The sequence below is a fragment of the Euphorbia lathyris genome, chromosome 10 (genome assembly GCF_963576675.1).
Source record: "Euphorbia lathyris chromosome 10, ddEupLath1.1, whole genome shotgun sequence".
Taxonomy (NCBI): Eukaryota; Viridiplantae; Streptophyta; class Magnoliopsida; order Malpighiales; family Euphorbiaceae; genus Euphorbia; species Euphorbia lathyris.
Genome location: NC_088919.1, coordinates 49,227,930 through 49,251,246, shown reverse-complemented (window position 1 = coordinate 49,251,246; position 23,317 = coordinate 49,227,930). Strand labels below are relative to the sequence as shown.

General features: G+C 34.6%; 1 protein-coding gene and 1 long non-coding RNA gene across 4 annotated transcripts; one reads left to right on the top strand and one right to left on the bottom strand.

Annotated features, from left to right (window-relative positions):
* The first annotated feature begins 11,602 nt into the window (after nucleotides 1-11,602).
* On the top strand, nucleotides 11,603-22,904 carry LOC136208927 (uncharacterized). Of its 3 annotated transcripts, none has more exons than XR_010677325.1 (6): nucleotides 11,603-11,856; nucleotides 16,239-17,384; nucleotides 19,448-19,726; nucleotides 20,968-21,098; nucleotides 21,385-21,523; nucleotides 22,571-22,904. It is a non-coding gene; the product is annotated as an uncharacterized lncRNA (long non-coding RNA). The 3 variants fall into 3 exon arrangements; XR_010677324.1 differs by having other exon boundaries at nucleotides 15,936-17,384; XR_010677323.1 differs by having other exon boundaries at nucleotides 15,930-17,384.
* Nucleotides 14,126-15,637, bottom strand: LOC136208908 (uncharacterized). The gene is made up of 3 exons (XM_066000197.1): nucleotides 15,542-15,637; nucleotides 14,598-14,660; nucleotides 14,126-14,209 (listed from the first exon to the last, which is right to left on the bottom strand). Exons 1-3 carry the CDS (start codon nucleotides 15,635-15,637, stop codon nucleotides 14,126-14,128), a joined length of 243 nt encoding a protein of 80 aa, XP_065856269.1.
* Nucleotides 22,905-23,317: the final 413 nt, after the last annotated feature.

The window sequence follows — 23,317 nt, the reverse complement described above, 5'->3', positions numbered from 1 at the left end:
AATTGTAAGTAGCATTTATTCAAATACACAATGTGATTGATAAAACGCATATGTATAACTGATTTATATATGTTTATTTCCATAGTTGAAACTGGAAAAGGAGGAGGCTGAAGGTGTGTTTAAAGCCAAAGGTAGTAATGATGTGCTAACTGAGGTATTAGGGAATCCAGAACACAGTGGCAGGGTTAGAGGAGTGGGTGCTGTGAAGCTGGTAGTATTCTTCAAGCTACCGGGCCAGAAGAGGGGAAGAAAGAAGCGAGCTGAGGAGTTGCAAGCATTGCTTGAAACAGAAAGGGCAAAGTGGGAGGAAGAGTCAACAAGGAAACATGAAGAAGAATTAAAGAGGATACATGAGATGTATCAAGATGAGTTAAAAAAGTCTGAAGCGAAAATGGTCCAAAAACTAGATCGAATGGAGAAACTTGTGTCCAATGGGGTTACGACTGAGGAATCCCCAGCAGCTGCACCAACAACTTACAATGGAAAATCAGGAGAAGGTAGTTGTAATCGAGATGATATCGATAGAGAGGAGATATTAGGGAAATATGAAGCTGTGGCGAAGAAGAAGTTGGTATTAGAGGTCTCTAATACCATAGAAGAGGAAGTTATTGCTGAAGGCCCAGGATATGAGATTCCAACGATCTCAGAGGTAAACGGTTATTATGATTGTCAGCTTGTTGAATTTATCACTTATATATACTTAGTTAATTAGTTGTATTTGAAATTGTTGAATCAGGACAATGAACTTGACATTGAGGTTGCACTATCAGTGGAAGAGAGTGGGAAGATTGTTGCCCATGGCAGATTGATACAATCAAACATTGACCAAGAAGAGCAGACAATTATAGAGTGGAGATTGTGTCATTTGATGATGGAGATGCATGTCTGCCATACCCGATAAAAGGTGAAATGGAAGTTGTTAGGGAGGCAATGGGGTCTATTGTAGCATGGCCGAAGGTGCTATGTAGTGTCAAATTTGTTGAGGTAATATTCATTTATTTCTTATGTATTATGTGTTTCGATTATTTCTTTGGTTGTATAATGCGTGTTTAATTATTGAAATCAAGAGGCAAACAAGGCAGTAAAAGTTTTTGCGAAGGCCTTGAAGAAAGTTAATAGTGAGGCTGAGGCGATTGATTTCGTTAAGTTGCCAACAAATTTACCACGGCCATTGCAGAAGTTGTGCAACTGAGCGAGAACCAATATGATGGATGGAATCAAATGTATAACCAAAACTTCTGGACCTGAGTTGTTCGGAGCAGAATGAAAGCAATTAAAGATGCCTAGCGATTTATATGCAATGGTACACTTTCATGAGATGACCGCAGGCACAATTACATTTTACATGAGGTACATGAATGCAATACACAAATTTATTAATTTGTATATCTATTTCATCAACACTTGTACATGTATTTGCCCAGTCATCTATACCATGTATTGAAAAAAGCACGAATGGAAGAAAGGGTGTTATTTGTTGATCTATGTACCACTTTTGCTCTTGGAACTAAGAAAACTCCAACGAACCGCTCGAAGGAGTTGATGGATCGGTTCAAATAGGGTGGTGCTAATTCTATATTCCTTATTCCTTACAACTCAGGGGAACTATGAATCTTTTGTACTGTGTGTTTATTAGTTGATTAACTAACATTGATACAGCTGAAATGGATAATGTTTGCAGATCACATTGGACTCTCACTGTCGTTGACATTGAGAAGAAAAAATCATATTGGTTAGATCCATTGAAAAGGAGATTGCCAAATTCCATAGAATGGACGGATGTTGTGAGCAAGTAGGTTACCAAATGCCTCTAATGTGTGCGCCATTCAAATAGTTACTCACATAAGCTATCATGTTGTTACGCTTGTTGTAGTGCCATGAAGTTCTATTATGCTCAGAAAGAACCAAAGAAGGTGACGAAGACCAAGCTGAAGATGACACCGCTTCTAGTGAGTTTTACAGTTACACAAGCAAGTGTATATTGTCTTTTTTGGGGTCTAACCATTATATTTCGTGCCACAGAGGATACCTGAGCAACGAGATGATAAAACATGTGGTTTTTGAATAATGTTGTATATGCGGGAGATCGTCATGGATAAGGAATTAAACTTTGTTGCAAAGGTACCATAATTCATTACCATAATATTATGTTCAGATATATGCAGTTGTTATAAGTGATATAGAGCAAATTCCTAATAGTAAAGCATTTATGTTTTGTAGTGGATAAACAAGTGTGGATTGACTTACAACCATTCGGATTTGGATCATCCCCGCACAGAATGGGCAGATCATGTGCTTTACTTGAAGTGACAATGGATTGTGTATGTAATCCTGTTTTCGTACAATTATGATAATCAGTTTGTGGTACACTGTGTTGTGCATATTTTGGGTCTTTTTTTGCTGTACAATGATATCCCACTGGTTCTGTGTATATATTATGCACAACTGGTTCTGTGTAAATAATGGATAGTTAAGTTATATATATGAAGATTATAGCTTGGTTGTAATTGGAGTATTAGTATCATGTAATTTCAATTGCAGTATGTACAGGTGCATTAAAGGTTTACAGGTTGTGCGACATAGTTGGGATAAAAAAATCTGGCGTCTAATGCATCAATGAATGAGCGCAAAATTAAAAAAATTGTAATATTATGACGCGTGACACGATACCAGGTTAATGAAATACTGTCATGCTAAGATGACATTAATAAAAAATAGGACTGTCGTCTTACAATTAACGTAGTCAAATTTCATTGACTTTTATGACATTTGATTAAATGAAAAATGTCATGTGAAATCCACGCACAAGACAAAAAAATTAAAGACTACGTCAACTGAAACATCTTTGAACGACAGCAACAAAGAGGAAAACTATCGTCATAACTTATCTACAATGACACAAACAATAATAAAAAATGTCGTATGACAAGAAAAAGGTCTATGGTTTTACATACTATAATGACGGTTTATATAAAAAAGCTGTCATTAGAAATTATCCAATACTACGGCTTTAACAAAGTCGAACGTCGTCGTAACATGGAAAAGATGACAGACGCTTAGGAAGCGCGTGTCGTCTGTCGCGTCGAAAGATGACAGAACTCGACCGTCGTCTGATGCCTTATCAGACGGTAGCGAGCCCTATGACAGATTTATATCGTGCGGGATGACGGTTTTGAACCGTCGTCTGAAGAGGGTTTTGGCGTAGTGTATTTTCTAACCAATTCTATATTGGGAATAATTTCTTCAAATGGTACCAAATTGGGGTTTAACCCTATACAAAAGGTTTAAACACCAAATAAATGTTAGAAATCCGGGATAACAAACAGAAACTAGGGACATGTTTTACCTGTGCTATGACATTAGGGATAATTAAATTGTGGAGAAATTATACTGTGTGCCTGGCACACCACCTCAAAATCTGATGTGGTGTGCGATAGCCAATGAAATTGAAACACATGAGATTTAATTAAATTTCTTAAATAATTAAAAGCCATTAATTGACTTATCTTATCTTCCATTTGCCTTTGTTGTGGTCTTCCTCTTGAAACCGCCACTTTCAACCTTTTTCTTCTTTTTTTTTATACCTGAATTCCACTCATCTCAAAGAAACAGAGATATGATTGTATGAACTTCAATTCAATTGGGTTTTAAATTAAAACTTTTAAAAAAAATTAAAATTCAGATCCAAAAACCTTTTAAAATATGTATAAATCCAATTAAAACTCATCAGTTGTGGTTGTATGAACTTCAATTCAATTTGGTTTTGAACTAAAAACTTTTAAAAAAGATTAAAATTCAGATCCAAAAACTTCAAATCATTTATGGGTTTTTTGAAAACAGCTTTTTTTTCAAGACTTAAAATAAAAATCCAGATCCAAAAAACTTGAATGATTTTTTAGTAGAGTTATTGTCACGACGACCAAAAAACAGACAAAGAAAAACGATTGGAGGTGGTGGAAGAGGAAAATGGATCTCAAACCCCAAGATTATTAAAAAGATTACGGACATATAACTACCATTTTAGATTTTTTTTTTCTTTAAACAACCATTTTCTAACTAACTAACACTTAAATGATGTTTAAACTAAAAGTTCAAAAATTAAAATTGTTTAAAATATCATTTTCATCAAGTTTATAATGGGGGATTAATTATTATTGGAGTGCACATATTAATCAACGGTAAATGATGTAATTATGTTAATATAGCGCAAAGTTACAGGGCCGGTCATGAAATTTAGGGGCCCTAAGCAAAATAAGCAATAATGACTCTTTTAATAATAATAATTTATATATAATAAGACCTTTTAATATTTTTTATCAATTGGGTTTCGGAAAGAAATAGGTCCTCATATATAATTTTATCACTATTTATATTAAAAAAAATTAAATTTCATATATATATAAAGGCTAAAAAAAATTTGGGCCCCTTCCGGCCCTAGGCCGACGCACCCCGAGCCTATAACCAGGGCTGGTCCTGCAAAGTTCAACTATCACAATGTTCATCTTTAATTCAGAGGTCACAATGAAAACAAGTAAAAAGTAAAAAGATCATGGGTATAAATTACCTAAAAATATCATCCTTATACAATTTTTATTCTGAGTATTAAAACAAAATTATTTGGAATATTTACAAAATTTACCCAAAGATTATTAAAAATATACTCCCTCCATTCCATTATATAGGTCATTCTAGCAAATTAGTTTTTTCCCTAAATATAAGTCATTCTAGGATTCCAATGCTTATTGCCCAATAGTAACATGAGAGAGAATTATTTTTTGTATTGGTACATGTGTTTTTTAATATTCCAATGCTTATTACCCAATAGTGATATGAGAGGGGATTTTTTTTAATTAACCAATATATTTCTTAATTTGTGTGAAATACCCTAGAATGACTTATATAATGGAATGGAGGGAGTATGTTTTATTCTTATTGTAAAAGAGCTCAATTTTATTCAACTCATTTTTATGTTTGCATTAGAATGTCTAATGGAATTTTGTGCTTTTAACACTAGCACAGAAATGTTTACTTGTGTCACGTCCGTGTCTAAAATTTTAAACTATTCTAATACACATGTAACTAAATAAAGTATATCATGATTTATACATTAACATATGGCATATAAGTGGAAGTTAAAAATATTGCCATATGTCATCATAACAAAAATTAAAAGGAGTTTCTATATAAATTTATTTATTTCAAAATCTTATAAAGAGGAAGGTTATATAAATAGAGGGATATATATACTATTTGGTTGTTCACCCTTTTAAAAAGGAATATCAAAAATTCTTTGGCTAATATATGATATTATTTGTCGACTACGGACCGCTTACGTCTAATAAAAGTTTTACAAATCTTTCGATGCCGGTGATATCCGTCGACGACCTCTCGGTGACTGAAAACGGCATTTCGACGACGATATTTCTGTAACCGTATTTTAAACTCAAATTATTTTTAAAATGTTATTGGCATGATTTTGTGTAATTTTGGTTCCGGTAGTTGCGTTAAATTTTAATAGGTTGTGATTAGTAATTTATCAAGCCTATGAGTTACTAATAAAAGTATAAATCTTTAGACTGGTTGTTTGCTAGATTTATTGATGATTAATTGTAAGAAGTTTTTGATTTATTTAGTTTCTGAACTTAGAGACAAATTAAGTAAATTATTATCGGTAGTTAAAAATGAACTAGATTCAATTATCGATATCGAAATTATTGTAGATAGGTCAAAAGGTTAGAATATTAATTTGACAACTATAAGTAAGTGGTGTGTGGTTAACTAATTAGATGACATTTGAAAATAGGAAGTGGTTAATTAGATAGTGAAATGAAATTGGTATTAATTAACTTGTAGTAGCGTCACAAGTTTAATGGTATAATCGGTTCAAAATAATCACGTCGGTTTAAAATTACTAGTTCAGTGACCGAAAATAATCTATCCTTTATTATTTTAAATTCTATTAATAAAATAGTTTGAGCAGTTTTATAATAGAAGGATTAATATCGATAATTGAGAATTAGAATCTATCAAAATTAATATAAGAGTTTTGAATATAAAATTTATACGGATAGACTCCTAACAGCGTCATGAGTCTAACTGAACCTTCGGTCGGAACTAACGATATCGGTTTGATGTTATACGGTACAATAAAAATAGTCGGATAAAAGGGTACGAAAATAGTTTGATAAAAGTGTTTCCTTAAATTTTATTGATATAATATTTTAGTGGCCTTAAATTCTCGAAGTTTGATAAAATTGATTTTTATTGATTTTTTATGAAAATATATTATTTAAAGTATTTACTTTTGATTTTAATGATTAATTTGAAGTGTAATTTTATGCTTGAGATACTTATTTGGAAATTGAATCGAGAGAATGATTTCGATGTGAATTGTTTTTATGTGAATGTTTTTTTTTGGATTAAGTAAGTTTAATTGAGAACATTACGATAATGATATCCATCTAGAGTAATCCGGACGGGTGGTGTTAGATATTTGAAGACCATGTTCAGTGAGGAACATGGCCTGTGTACACAGTTTAAAGACCTAGTCGGGTATTGGCAACGAAGTGTTGGATAAGACCAATACGGGATTAGACAAGGTTAAAGAGACGTCTCAACTATATATGGTTTATGAGGTTTATGGATTGATACGTACGGGGAAAAGCTCTAGAATGGATATAAGGTTTTTGATATAGGGTTTTACGTTTTCGGTTATGAGTTGATTTTGATATAAGGTTTTACGTTTCATTAATTATGAGTTTGATTAATAAAGCGTTTATTTGATTACGGATTTGGTTTGATAAAATGTTTGCTTGATTACGATTGGTTACGAGTGGGTTTGATTGATTACGAGTTGATTTGATAAAGTGCTGATATAAAGATATCGATATTTACTTGTGATTTTATTTGATTTGATAATGTGATTTTTTTTTAAATTTAAGTTTCGTATTGTTGAATCGATAAAATATTCACATATATATTAAATAAATAATAAATAAATTTACGATGGTTTGAATAAGTGTTTTTGATCTATTTTGAAATTAAGTTAAGTTATTAGGAAATTAAATCAAGTTTTTAACAGGTTAAAAATTGACGAGTCGAAATCGTAGATCGGGATACTAAATATATTACGAATAGTAGTAGCGATAAAACGAAACTGTATAAAAATAAAGTGAAGTCTATTAGTTGCATTAACGTATCAATAAATTGGGAGAACTACCTAAAATGGGTAGAACTACGTGGCTTTGATTCCCGATTTAAAGATTAAAAGATATTCGGGATATGTAGGAAACTTGATAGAATTATCAAGTCCAAGCCAAATAATTAAATAAATTTTAGGTAGTCCAAATAAATTTTTATCTATTTGAATATAGGTTCGCCTTTTAGACTGTTAGAAGTTCGTTATCCGGTTTTCCTTTCATACCCGATGCTGTTTTGGGTCGGGTGTGACAACTTGTGTCGCACTTTTTCATATTGTTGTGCCGTACTTTTGTGCGACACAAGAACTTTGCATCGCTCTTGAGAGCGACACAAGCTACTCATCTGTTGTGTCGCACTTGTCAAGCGCGCGATACAATAGAGCGATAACTCTTGTGACACGCTTCTAGAGTGCGCGACACAACATATGATAATTCTTGTGACGCGCTCCAAGGGTGCGCGACACAAACTCCCTGATTAATCTGATACACTTTGTATCGCTCATTGCTCACGCGCGACGCAAAATATTGATATTTTTTTTAAAATATATATGTATTTTTTTTATTGAATGGAGCTCTAACATTGAACTATAATCAAACATAAATATTACCACAATAATCCGACGTAATTGTAGGCAAAAGGTTTTTCGTTGAAATAGGGAAACTATAATGAATGTTGAACCAACTAATAAATTAATATCAGTGCACAATGTAATGATCTTTTTTTTTCAAGGACATAGCCAAATAAAAACTCTTCATCGAAAATCAAATAAGCAGACAAGAACATGAAGTAACTAGAGATTAACTAGGGACATACCATCAGAAGATTGCCAATGTTTTCCTTTGAATTCATCCAAGGTTGAAATGCAAATAGTTTTGTTAATTGTACAGACTTTGGTGGAAGCGTGCTCAAAGAGTCTGAAGCACAAAATAAAAAGTTACAACTAAATACAAGAGACTGATAGACTGATACAGAGATATGTACAAAGTAATAACGATAAAAGAAAGTCACATTTTCTAAAAGAAGAGTATAATTGAGCTAGGATGCCTACTATGGTGAGAATTTTTCCCAGTGGCAAGGTTAGAAGCTATTAGAATATTGTGTGCTTATGCCAGTTTCATGAACTTGCAATTATTTCAAATGAATATTAAAAGTGCATTTTTAAATGGAGTTATAAATGAGGAGGTGTATGTTAATCAACCTCTAGGGTTTGAGGATCCAAAGTTCCCAAACCATGTTTATAAACTCTAGAAGGCTCTGTATGGTTTGAAACAAGCACCACGTGCTTGGTATAAACGCTTAACAAGCTTCCTACTGACTAGAAATTATGTCAAAGGAAAAGCGGATACAACTTTATTTATAAAGTAAAAGGGCAAGGATACCCTACTGGCACAAATATACGTTGATGATATTATATTCGGTGCTACAAACGAGTCTCTTTGCAAGGAATTTACTAAACAGATGCAAACTGAGTTTGTGATGTCCGTGACGAGAGAACTCAACTTCTTTCTTGGACTCCAAATCAAGCAAGGAAAGAATGGAATCTTCATTAGCCAAACAAAATATGCAAAAGAGATATTGAAGAACTATGGCATGGAGAATATTGTAAGTCAATATCAACCCCTATGGGTACTGACACTGTCCTCTCAACCGATGAACATGGTAAGTCAGTAGACAACAAGTTGTATAGAGGTATGGTTAGCTCTCTACTCTATCTTATGGCAAGTAGGCCATATATTCAGTTCTTAGTGTGCTACTGTGCTAGATATCAAGCCAACCCTAAGGAATCTCATTACATAAATGTAAAAAGAATCCTTAGATATTTACAAGGCTCAGTGAATACAGGTCTATGGTATCCCAACACTTCTGAGTTCACACTCCTTGGATACAATGATGTTGTCTATGGACGAGGCAAGCTAGAACGAAAGAGTACCTCAGGAGAATGTCACTTTCTTAGGAATAGTCTTGTGTCTTGGTTCAGCAAAAAGTAGTCATCAGTAGCCCTGTCAACCACTGAAGCTGAGTACATTGATACTAGAAGCTATGTTGCTCAAGTCCTCTGGATTAAACAGTAGCTAGATGATTATGGAGTAAAGACAAAAACCATTAAGGTCAAGTGTGACAACAAGAGCGCTATTGACCTATCCAAAAAAATCTAATTCAGCACAGCAGGATGAAGCATGTCGGCATAAGACATCACTTAATTAGACATCATGTACTCAAGGGTGAGATCAAGCGGACCTACATTCTAACTGATGAGAAGCTCGCGGACATATTCACAAAGCCACTGGCTCGTGAGCAATTCTGCGCGTTGAGAGAAGCAATAGGTATGTTTAATCCTCTCCAATAATTCTGGGTATAAACTGTTCTGAGTGATAAACTGACTTGCATGCTCTGAGTTGATACTGAGTAGATAACATATCTTCTAAGGCTCGCACGTGTATCTAGGTAGTGACTAGGATGACGTAATAAGCATCATTAAGGAACCATGTGCTGTAATTAGCATTAATGTCAGAGTTAATGACTTTGAGTGGTTGAAATTCTGACCGTTGGGTCTTTGACCCTCACCTCTCTCATCCTCGGCTATAAATAGAGAAGAAGTCTCTCTCATTTATCCTTACGCTTGAATACTCGCAATCTCTCTCTCTCAATTCCTATCTTTCTTCTGTAATCTGTTCTTCTCAAACCGCAAGAACACCAAAAACACCATGTCTTCTCAAAATGACCTAACCTCATCTAGTGGCTATGAGAAGTATGAGGACAGAGCCTCTGATATCAATCCCTCCCCATTCGAGGAAGAACAACTTGACTACGAAGACTCACCTGAACATCAGTCGAACCCCGGACAAGACAAACAACCCATGACTGAAACCCAGAACCTTGAACAACCTAATACTCAGCAAATTGAAAATGTTGAGGATTAGCTTCAAACTGAACAACCTCAGAACACCACTAAGCACCCTGCAGAGTCATCTCAGGCAAAACCCAAAAAGGCTGGAAAAACACCCAAACCACGAACTTTCTTTACTGTGTATGAGGTACTGGAGAAAGTTGAAAATCCACAAATCCACATCTCTAGATACTTCTCCCCTGAGTTCATTAAGTCAGGTCAGCCCTTCTGCAAGTGGATAGCTAACCTAAAATGGGGAACCCTCTTTGGTCTCCCTGGAATCACTTACCCAAGACTTGTAAATGAGTTTTACAAGAATCTGAAGGTTGCTGATGACAACTGTGACCACTTGGTCAGTTCTGTCAAGGGCACTGAGCTCACCATCACGCCCAAATATTTATCTGACCTACTTGAGCTAAAAGAAGAAGGAACTGAGCTCCGAAAAGTTGGCGATGAAAAAGATGCTGACTATGACAAGGAGTACTGCAAGCCCAAGGGCTTTACTGCTGAAGTCTCCACCACTTCCCTCTCCCAACCTCATAGGCAAGCCCATTATATGATAACCAACTTCCTCTTTCCAAAACTCAACTCAACCACATCTGCGTCCAATTTCGAGCAGTGCATAATCTGGTACATACTGGAGATGAAGCCGCTGAATATGTCGGTCTTCTTGGTCGATGCGTTCCAACGCAGTACGATGAAGCTCAGACTAGGCTCAGTCATTACGGCCATTCTCAAGCACCACAAGATAGATCTTAAAGGTGAGAAGGATGGGGAATGCACGGAGATCACTGTTGTGTCTCTAGACTCTTGCACACAGAAGAATGCAAGTGCCAAAAGGAAAGAAGGACGAAGGCACTGAAGATGCCAAGCCCAGTAAGGGCAAGAAAAGAAAGGCTGATGAGCCTAAATCTCTTGAGCCCAAGTCCCCCAAGGATGTAACTAAGAAGGTCAGAGTCTCTAAACCTGACTCTGAGCCAACTCCTGTTGAGACGCAGCAGAAACGGCCCACTGTTGAGGATTTAGAGGATGAGCAGCCTATAAAGAAAAAAAACAAATACAAGGGTCAAGCTAGTGACACCTCAGTCGATGGCCGTTGCGATACCCGAGGACTCTCACTTCCTCAAATCATAAGGGATGGTTACTAAGGTCACTCATGTTTCTACCTCTGCTCCGGGTCAACAACCACCTGCCACTACAACAAAAGGGGTTTTTAATGGGGAAAAATTAGTGGGGAATTGAAATTCGCCACTAAACACAATACAATTGTGGCGGACAAATAATGTGCCTCAAATATTAAACTGTCAGTGGCGAATTTTTGAATTGCCACATAAAGTGATGTATTAGTGGTGAATTAATGAAATCCCCACATAAAATACATTATATTGGGGGGAATTATGGATTTGCCACAAAAATATCGAACCAATAGTGGGGATTTGAATTAAATTGCCACAAAAAGTTGAAAATAAAAAATGCCCCAAAACCAAATTTCATTTGGCGCCTGAAATATTTGTTAAGTATAAAAAACCTAAAATCATCTAAAACCCCTTCATTTCCTCTTGTCTGCGATGATATATCCTCTAAACCCTAAATATATGCTCTTCAAATTTATACAGCTCTAAACATGGATGCTGAATTCCTCTCTTAATTATTGTTCATCTCGCTTCCTTTTTTTGGTTCCCACCTCCAAGAAGCCATTAAGAATTTATGCTCCGACAACTTCCGTATTTGGTGTTTGAGTGCGGTGAAAGGCCCCAAAACAGTTCTAGGTATATTTTTGGAATTCTTCTTCCTTTACAATCTATGTTTAATTAATTGGCTTTCATGGATTTAATTGTTTACATTAGATGGGTTTTCATGCTTTTATTGAACTTTTCTGATTTAGAATCATGTTCACGAGCTTTGAGTTTTTTTTTCATGTTTGGGATATGTAGTGTTTGATTGAATTCTTTGACTGCTACAACTTTTTCAAGCAATAGCCCAAGACTTTATGTAGGGTTTGAAAATCTAGGACTGAATATTGGTGAGCATCCATTTCCAGTTATTTTAGGATGGAATCATCCCAAGCAAAGAAAAATCCTTGTCTAGGAAGCTCTTTGTTGGTTCATGTGTTCAAGAATTACCTAGGGACTCTTTGGGTACTGTCCCTCAAAGAGATATTCTCTCTGTTTTGGAACTAAATATACATCACCATGATAAATATGAAGTTCTTGTTATTGATTTTCAGTGTTTACTTGACCTGAATCCATGGATTCCGAATTGTCCAAACTCCATTTTTCCTCCAAAAATTGGGGCTTTTTCCAGGTTTTTCTTTCTTTATATTCCTACAAGGATTACAACCCAGGGCTCTTAAAGCCCATTCCATTTTCTCCTATTTGAGTCCCGATCAAGCTCATGAACTGCAAGGCTTGCTCCAAGTTCATAAAAAAGTGTTTTGATGTTGTGCCACTTGCAACATGTACTGTTTGTGAATATCACTTCAGCCCTTGTTGAACCCAAATCTCTCAATCTATCTATTAAAACTAACTAAATATAGGTGTTTGAGAAGTAATTACTAAGCGAATAAGCAAGGAAGGTTATTATTATGTGTGTATTCAAACCTAGGTGGATGAGGTGAGTATACTCTTTGAGATCCAGGAAGTCAAAGGTCTTCATATTAGAGGTTCAGTCTAGAATTTCTATTCCTTTGGCTGCAATAGGCAATGAAGGTGCTGATAGCTTGCAAGAGTACTAGTGGTCTTGAATATGATTCATCAATGATTAAGTTTTATATATAGTTTTCCTTTATTAACAAGCTAATATGAATACATATATTTAGTGTGATTGAATGCATCTGTTTGCTGATGTTGAGTTGGATAGAGTTTATCCAATTCCTCCTATAAAATGGTTACTGGTCCCATCTTCTTGCTGATGCCATAAAAAATTGACCAAACATGAAATGTTAAAGTTCAATTTTCTCAACCGAGCATTCTAACCATAAAACCATATATCATACCACCGATATGATCTTCCCCATGTCAAATATGATCTTACCACCGATGTTTTCACCGTTTCAGCAGATGATTTTGTTCTTTTACATGAATTCTCTGTGTGATGCAGCGGAATAAACAGACTTTCGTTCTAAACGACTGTTCGCGCACGAACAATGTTTAAAACCGTCAACGATCGTTGAATCGCGCACGACTAACGAAAATTGGAAAAGAGAATAAACTCTGAAATTTTATTAATCGAAAACTGCTTATATAAGGGGGGCGTCGAGCCTTTATATAGGCTGACAAATAAAACCTAATTCGAAACCTAAAAGGAAAAGTAACAAAACACGGAAATAATTGAAAGTGCGACAAAAACACAAAACTGCCGTTTTGAGGCCCAAAACGATCTCAGATGGCTAAAAAACACGTCCACCATGGGTCTATAATGGGTTTGATTCAATGGGCCGAATCCAATCAAATTAGGGTCCGAAATCGCTAAATTCCAACAACCCCGTTTTAACTTCAAAATCTCAGCTTTGCCACCGGATCAGCTTTCTCCAAATAGTTCAAGGCTTGCTCCACTTCATCACTGTGGCAGATAACTCCTTTCTTGTTTTCAAGGAATATGTTAGGCTTATGATTAGACTACCGAGACACGGTGCCTTGAGCATCATGTAATCTATCTGCCAGTTCAAACCACCATGTAATGCTGTAAATGATTATTTGTTCCATGTACCTGAAATTACTTTTCATATGGAAACAAGAGGCTCTCTTGGGGGATGCTTTTAGTGCTTTTCACATGTATAAATAATTCCAGACTTGGTTCAAACCGAACACAAAAAAAAAACCAAATGCACAATTTACCAATATACAGATATGACAAATCATTAAACGTTGAAAATGATAGCACTAATCAACATCACTAGCTAGTATATGAGCAGTGTAAATCGCAAACTTAATTTTAATATGACTATATGATTTGGTATTACTTAATTTTAATGTGACGATATGATTTGTTTTTTCACATTGGTTATATTGGTTGTGATGATGCCACTCTTCCTTTAAATCACTTGTTCTGCTTGCAGCTTTTGCCACACTTACAAGCTGTTCCAATCCCTGCAAACCAATCTCCATGTTTTAGATTAATTGCCTACAATAATATATAATAATCCTTTATTAAAGGGATAATGTACCAAAATAGGTCTATAGTTTTTGGGTAAGTATCAATTTAGGTTTACGTACAAAATAGCACCAATATAGACTTAACGTTTAAAAAAAAGTATCAATTTAGACCTCAAGAATGGATTGAACAAGTCATTCCTATTACTTCGTTAAGTTCTGATTTCTCCGTACACATATAATTGACAAAACTTAACGAAGTAATATCAATGACGTGTCTCATTTCATTATCGAAGCCTAAATTGGTACCATTTTTTTAAACATTAAGTTTATATTGGTGCTATTTTGTAAGTAGAGCCTAAATTGGTATTTCCCCAAAAACTATAGCCGTACCTTATCCCTTTGTTAAAAGAAAGTACCTGAGTGAATATAGAGACAACTTCTTCAACACTCCTTGTATTCATCACATACATGGCAGCTTCCTGCACTTATCCCATTTAACTCCATGATCTCAGCTTGATTCAGCTTCTCAGTCTCTGATAGCAAAGCTGGAGATATAGAGTCTTCCTCAGCATTTTCAGTCAATATGGTACTTGAACTTGATGCACCTTCTTCTCCTTTGCCTAGGATTGGGATTCGAAACTCTGTTTGTTTTGGGTATTATTATTGCAAACTGTTAATTAGAAATGCCGAGATAGAGGAGTCCTTCTCTTATTAATTTTATCATTCATTTTATTTGTCAGAGAAAGAGTTTGTTATACTACCTACACTTGATGCTGGAGCTTCATCTAAAAATGATCTTGGCTTGAGTTGCTTGTTCTCTTCAGATTCCGATAGCTTGTTCGTATACATAGCAACCTGTTAAATTTGGATGTAAAACTTATTAAGCATACATAGCACTCCTTGTATTCATCACATACATGGAAGCTTCCTGCACATGACAATGTCATTAATTAAGTCATCCTTCATCTCCTAAATCATGCATGCATATATTTAATTAATGAGATAAGGTAGTAAAATAAGTCTATGGTTTTTCGGGAAGTATCATTTTAGGCTCCACCGACAAAATAGCACCAATATAGGCTTAGCTTTAAAAAAAGATACTAATTTAGGCATTGATAACGGAATGAGACACATCATTGATATTAGTACGTTAAGTTCTGTTAATTATACGTGGAGGGAGAAATTAGAACTTAACGGAGTAATAGGAATGAGGTGTCCAATCGGTTATCGAGGCTTAAATTCATACCTTTTTAAAGTTAAGTCTATATTGGTGCTATTTTGTACGTGGAGCCTAAATTGATACTTACCCAAAAACCATAGACCTATTTTGGTTCCTTATCCCTTAATTAATTGTACATACCCTTGCATTATCTATTTGATCAACTCGGAGAGTTATTGGCTCTGTTTCAATTAATGACCTTCTATCAATTCTCATCACTCTTACTCTATCCTCCATTCTTAAATTCATCATTTGTTGTTTACAGTGGTTATTTACCAAATTATTAGTTATATTGGTTAACTGTTAGTCAGTTTTGCTGCTCAATTAGTTTAACCCCCTTATGAGTTATCAAATTGTTTTTTTACCACTCAATTTTTACGAGTCAATTATGCTACTCTAATTATCAAAGTAATCTAAGTTTTTAGGTAAGACACTTCTAATGCACAACCTACTCTATAATTTGATTACATGTTAGTTATAATTTCTGCACTTCTTTACTCCTATGTTAACAAACCATATTTGTTCTTAGCTGCAGGAGATCTCTCAATTCAAATTGCATGGTTGCTGTTGATTTTGCTATATTTGCAAGAGTTTAACTTAAGTAGACACACTGACATTAGTAATACTTCAAATTTCAATAATTTTCCAGTTGGGATTTAAAATCCTTGTTCTTGTAATTGAAAAAAAAAAACAGGACAACATTAGTTATAGATGGAATAGGCACAAGACAACATTGTAAAGATGTACAAGACATGTTGTGCAATAAAAGCATAAACAGGACAACATTAGTTTTTATATTTTGTATGAACAGACTAATCAAGCTCTTTTGTATGAACAGACTAATCAAAACAATCTAGTTGAGAATCTGATCGAGAAGAATTTAGATCTGAGTACTACATCACAGGTATTACAACAACTTGTGCGTGTCCATTGTTCATTTAATATTTAAATCTTATACATAGATATTTATATTTTAATCTTATAGCTTAATAATTCGTCCTCAATTCATCAAAAGAAGTCTGTGGATGTAAGTTCCATAGCACAACAAAACAGAACTTTTGGTGTGATGGCTGTAAAACCTGCACCAAAGCTTGTTAATACGAGTTCCTTAAACTTTTTATTTGTTTCTAGGCTGGACTGTTTTGTATAGTTTGTCAAATCAGCTTGGAAAATATCGAAGCATATATGAACCACATTGGTGATATCAAACATATGTAATTTTTGAACTTTTGACAAATTAAACATTTTTTATTATCATAACTTTAGAATTCACTTTTCATTTTATATTTTAGATAAATTGATTATGGAGAAGTATTCGGCCAAGCCGGTAGGTGACTACAAGAAAATTGGGTATTAGTGAGAAAAAGTTAACGAGAATAAAAAATATTCTCATTGAAAACATAATTTCAATAACTTTAATGAAGATAAATTACATGTTTTATTATTAATCACAAAACAATTTATTTATGAAATATTATTTTATTTTATTCTCACTAATACTTATTTCTTAACAATTTATTAAATTGGACTTTTTATTATTCTCATTATTTTATTTATCTATAATATTAACAATAAATTTAATTCTCATTAATTCCTTCAAATAATTACCCTAAAAAAATTAGAAGTACTGTCCATCTTTCCTTCACCCAAATCTAAAGTTACCGCCATCCACCCCAAATAATCCCTCCAAAAAAAATTTGCCCCAATTTCATTTTCAATTTGAAAGCTTGGCCGAATTCCAAAAGGTTCGACAAAAGCTCAAACCGACACAGAAAAACCCTAATTACAAAAGGTCAAGCTAATTTCACAAAACTCAGACAAATCTCCACCTCAATCCATGGCTTCACACTCAAATCACTTCGAATTCATATCGACCTAAATCACCACTCGTCTCCGGCATCTTCTCCAACACAGAAAACCTAAATCACCACCGTCTGTAATTGCAACTGTGTTAAGCATGAAGTTTCTGCGACTCTCTACACTAGTAAGCTCTTCTCTTTGACTTATAGAAATACTAAGTTTTTCCTGTCATGTTTTATTTTAGGGATAAAAAAATGGGTCAGGTTGGTTTGTCTTTCATCTGTTCCTTTTATTGGCTGATTTGTTGAATGTTCAAATAGGTATTCCTCCGAAGCACCCTCGTTGTCCTGACATGTTTGGTTTTATGGATATTGAAGCTGTTATTTTCCTTTGCACTACAATTAAAGCTAGTTTTCTGGACAATACTATTGAGATGCCTATTATAACGATTTGTCTTCTTAGTTTTCGGTGCTTGGTCCTTTTTTTCACCTTTATTTCTCTGACTAATGTCTATTGTGAATCTGGTTGTACAATGTCAAGTAACCATTTAATCCAAAAGCCAAAAAAAGGAAAAAAGTGAAAGAAAGAAAAAGAAGAACATACCAAAGATCAGTGGATCTAAACCACTATAGGACTTCTCTCTTTTTTGGTTATTTTATATGTTATTTGGCTTATGCCTTCACATTATTGTAATCAATTGTTTCATAATGGTATTAGCATCAACAATTCATATTCATTAGAGTAGAAATTACATGGTGTTCATTTGATGAGATGTTGTAGTTATTTGGCTGATCTTCATGTAGTTCTTATCAATCACATGCTTTTCCCTTGATATCTTAATGTCCTAAATATTATGAGTTGACCAATGAGGTTAATAATTGTTTGTTGGTTAATTTGTGCAATATGGTGTACTATTGAGGTAGCAAGGAATATGTTGTTATCTATTAAAATTAATAATATCATTTGCGATTAATAATTGAATATATTGTATTACTGCTGTAGAAAAGTGGTCATTTTAGATTTTAGATTTAAAACTCCTATGTCATTTGTTACCTTAGTCAAGATTTTTCTACTATCTTTATGTGGGTATGTATACCTTATTTCAGGAATACTCTAAGTCTAGATGTTTATGGAATAACACTTGTTAACTCATCTGCAACTTTGGCTACTACAACTAGTAAATGTCTTCCATCATTACTTTCTTGTTGGCTCTTTTGGTAAAGTGGTTGTTGAAATGTGCAATATTTTGCTTTTAGTGAATCATTGTGTTATACAGGTGCTGATGAACGTGTTATTTGTATATTTGTTTAGTTAGAGCAATTGGGGTAATTTACAATTACTCGAGTACTTATAACCATTTGATGAACAGACAGAAACAGTCAAAAGTTCCACATGAAGGTTTTCACAAAATAAAATATAGAGACAAGAACAGCTTGATTGTCAGTAGATATGTTAGATATGATCATATGATCCTTTCGCATATGCAACTTATTGAATTCAATTTTATTTTTAGCAATGTTGTTTCATTTCTAGATTTAGAAAAAACATGATGTGTTCTGTCTGTGCATAAGCCTCAAGTATTAGGTTGGGGCCTTTTTATTTCAGTGATGCACTTTTACTTGGTTGACCGTTGCTCTCTACATTACTATGGTTTACATTGTGACATGCTGCATTATTTGTTTATAAGAATATGATCCTGCAGTGATGTGCTATAGTGATTGATAACATGTTATAGTCAAAACTCTAATCTAATCTTTGGAGGAATTTTTCAATGAATGTCACCTATTTCAAGACTCTAGACAAATCACCTAGAACACTTGCACGAAATCTCGGTTCTTACCAGTTCTGAAAACAGAACTGAGTACTAGTTCTATTACATAACTGGGTTCTAGTTCTAATAGAACTGGGAAACTAAACTGGAGATCCAGTTCTAGTTCTGAAAACAGAACTGGGTTCCAGTTCTGTTTCTATAACTGGGAAACTGAACTGGAAACCCATTTTCAGATCTCTTTCTAGAGCTGGGATACAAAATGGGTTTGTAGTTCTATTTCTAGGAATGGAAACACAGTTTTGGATATAGAACTGGTTTCTAGTTCTGTTTCCAAAACTAGGAAACTGAATTGGAAACCCAATTTTGGAAACAGAACTGGAAACCCAATGGAAAGAGGTTTGGTCAAGTTGTTCATCTTCCTAACGAAAATCACAACCTTTTAGACTAATTCGAATCATGTTTCTCTGTTTCAACAGAATCAAGGCTTAAAGAAGAAGCTTTTGATCTTCGACAAATGCTCACTGATTTGCAAAGTACTAATCCTTTCATTGGCCATCTCAGAGATGAATATCGTCTAAGTTTGATGCACAATGACCAATACTGGAAATATTACATACAACGGCTAGTCGCTTAATGCCTTTTATGTTAAAAGGACCTCTTCAAAAGCCAAAGAGATAATCACATTGCAGAGCTTACTGTAAGAGATACCTTAGATTTTGCAACTAGATGCCAAGGTGCATGTGATGGCTTTGCAGGTTCGTTAATAATGTTTACACATGAGTTTTTCTTAAGCTCTGAGTAATAATCTTTGATATTCAATCACTGTCAAGTGTTCATTCCAATTTCTTCTTTCTACTTGTACAATTTTAAGCATATTTGTCGAGTATGAGATTGGCCTTCGGCGAACTTAGTTTGGTTGCACTCTATTCTTTATTTTCTGCAGACACTCGTGCGCGCACACACATATATATGTATGTATACTTGTTCGCTGTTGCAGAATGAAGGCATTAGGGTTCCGGTCGCTACCTATTATCACTTAGCGAGCCCCCCACACCCTATTCTCTAGCGGCTCCTTACCTGGTAGGTTTTGACGTTGCATATGCAGATGAATATGCTTAGGCCTCTTCGTATGCGTCTACCAATGCGCCTTTTGATGTTGAGGGATCTTAGTCCTACGGGCATTTAGACCTGTCTTTAGTTAGCTTATATCTCAATCTCAGGTGATTCTTAGCCTCCGGGTAATGAAGCCACAACCCAAGAAAAACTGCTTTTTTAGTAGCTAATACGCTAATGCCTATGGATAAACAGTTAATATGACGTAGATAACAACGGCTATCTTCTGGCAATATACGGTTCCTACACCTCCATTCTGTATGGCTCCGCTGTCTTTAGTTAGCTCATTTGTTCACCGGTGGTAAACATCCCAGGCTCTATTGGAATGAAGAGCAGGTTATGTAGGCGAAAACTATGAATAGGTTGCTTGATCGCAAAAGGCCTAACCGCAGTATTAGAGCATCATACAGTATTCTTCTTGAGATTATCAAGAAGCATTATGTAAATTAAGTCCATAATACAATAAGAAAATAGAAAACAAGAGGAAAACAACTTAGCAAAGCAATGCTCAAATTGATATTTAATCACCTATTTAGAGACTTTATTTTAAGATAGGTAAATAGCTGATGCTTGGCATGTAGCTAATTGACGGCTGTCCTATTATAAACTGCTTTTTTTCCAACCTATATGCAATATCTCGTTTGTTTAGAGGATAACAGGAACATACGCCCCAGTCCAGAGATTGCTGTGTTTATGAAGGTCATCATTTAAATTTTACAGCTCTATGCCTACTTCTTTAATATTATCCTGATTTAATATTTTTTATAATTGCAATGAACAAGCTTCTTTTGCTGGTAACAAAGTTGTAAGCGGTTAATTCAATTTTACATATATTTCTTGATGCTATTTTTTTTTTCTGCTCTGCAAATTTTTGTCTACTTAGCTGTAGGAGCTGAAGCAAAATCAGCATGGAAATCAGCATCCACTTTAGAGAAGTACCAGCTTGGTTTCCTTCTATCTTCTTTAGCTTTCAACCTTACTGACTTGCTTGTCTTCATGCCTATGGCTATCGAGGTAAACATCTTGCAATTGTGAGCCTATACCCTGATGCAGAAATTTACTTATGGTTGCACCTACTTTTTGTTGTCCTGGTTGTTGAGAAAATTGGGGAAAGAGGGAGAAAATTAGTTGTTATTAATTGGGGGAAAGAGGGTGAAATAGCTTTGACCAAGAGTTTATCAATGCTAACCAAGCATTTTAGATCCACTGTTTGGACTTTGGAGTAAAATAGCAAAACAGAGTTCCAAAAAAGAGAAGCAAACCGGCACTAATTAATAGGTTGTGAAATTGTTGATTGCAGGGAGCTTTACAAGAATGAAACAAGTGGGCCAATTCCAAAAGAACTTGGTGATTTGGCACATCTTGTTAACATGGGATTATATGATATTTGAAGGAGAAATCCCCAGGTCCTTGGCCAATTTAAAATCACTATGATTCATGTAAGTTAGTATACTTGGGTATTTATATCTGTTAGTTTCTGTTTTAGGAACTCTAATGTTAATCCGTGTTGAATTTTAATGTGTATATATGGCTTAAAAACATCAAGCTTACTAGATCATCTCTAAGGGAGCTCACTACCTTAAACAACCTTACAGTTTTGTAAGTATAGAAAAAAGTGAAAATTTGTTACTATTTGCTTAATTTTCTGATGCACTCACTTATGTCTTTTCAAGATTCTGAAATTGAAGGGAAGTAAACCAATTGGTTCGGTTGCGATGTCCTGTTGATAATAGTTTGCCTTTCCCCCTTTTCAGCTACATGAAATGAGAAGAGAATGAGATTAAATTTTTCTAATTGCAAGTTAAAAACGGAAAAAATGGATGCAGGAGCACAATGGTTTATGAGTCATGCTTTATTGAATTTATCCTCTCCTTGTTTTGTTATTTATTATAAGTAATAAGCCAATTTTTTTAGCTATAGATTATAAGGCAGCTGGGTTAGAAGGGCAGAGAATATCTGGATTATATGTTCTATTAATTAATAAAATGCTGATTTTCTTTAACCTAGCAAGCTTGAGCTTCTCTTTTTACTTTGGTTGCCCTGTTTAATGGCATTAAGGTTAAGTGATTAATGAAATCTAATCCTTTGGATGATAGCTTCAATCAGGTAATCTATGTGTTCTTTTCCAGTCCTAACCTTATACCTGAAACTCAATCGGCTGTAATTGACATTCCTGAATTTCGTACGGGCTTTTTTTTCTCTGGTTATATATAATTCTTTCTGTTTTCATCTGATGGGGGTATACTGGAAATGGTTCTGTTGTTTCTAATTTGAGGTCCTCAAGAATGTTCATTTGAAGTTCTGGTAATTTCTTCTGCAGTATTTGGAAATAATAGTGTGTTCTATTTCAAATTCGATAAATGCTGGTTGTTTCAACTATTGAAACCTCGATTATTACCATCATACGTTTGAATTTATCATGTAATATCTTTGTTCACTTGAATATTAAATTTATGTTATGTTATTTCATCAATGTTACCATGCAGATCATGTCAATGTGAGTTTTAGTAGGAGCGGTGGGCCTGGAGGCTAGAATGTGAATAAAGGTTTGTTCCATTCACGACTTCAACATTCAGTTAGGATCTCACTCTCTGAGGACTTGTACTCGATGCATTTGTTTTCTAAGGAGGAAAGTGAACACCAAGGTGGACATGTGCTTCAATGTTCAAAATGCATACTGGTCAGGAAGAGGATTATACAAACGGTTGGTTACTTCTACTTAAAGATTTTTTTTCTATGAGAAATGTAATTTTAAATTTGATGGATGATCTATGACTGTCCGTAAGGGTCACTGCACATAATAGCTCAAATTTTCTTTAACTGTCTGTGAGGTTAGTTATTTGTCATAAGAATAGATGAGCTCATATATAATAAGCGTAATTGTCTGTGAGGTTAGTTATTTGGAAACATTTCAAATATATTTGGGTACAAATGCATGTTTACTCTGAAAGAATAAGGATCATCTTCTTCTGATGTATGCTTGGTTGTCATTAATTTTATGTCTTTATAGTCTGCACGAAAAACAGGACCAATTATGTTTATAGAACTGTAGTAGTTTTGTAACAGAACAGGACCAATTCTGTTTGCTGAACTATACTAGTTTGTAACAGAACAGTTATGTTGCAAAACTGGTAACAAGTTCCAGACTGGTATACCAGTTCAGAACATGTTAACATGCTTCTACATCTGTCTTAAGAATGTGCTGAAGAACTGGTATACCAGTCCAGTTAGGG

What these genes read in the sequence shown, in the direction of transcription:
- LOC136208908 (XM_066000197.1), bottom strand. Translation starts at nt 15,637, where the DNA reads ATGGAGGATAGAGTAAGAGTGATGAGAATTGATAGAAGGTCATTAATT. An exon ending in ATCAAATAGATAATGCAAGG is followed by an intron (nt 14,661 to 15,541) that starts GTATGTACAATT and finishes GGATAAGTGCAG; the next exon opens with GAAGCTGCCATGTATGTGAT. An exon ending in TTGTCTCTATATTCACTCAG is followed by an intron (nt 14,210 to 14,597) that starts GTACTTTCTTTT and finishes ATATTATTGTAG; the next exon opens with GCAATTAATCTAAAACATGG.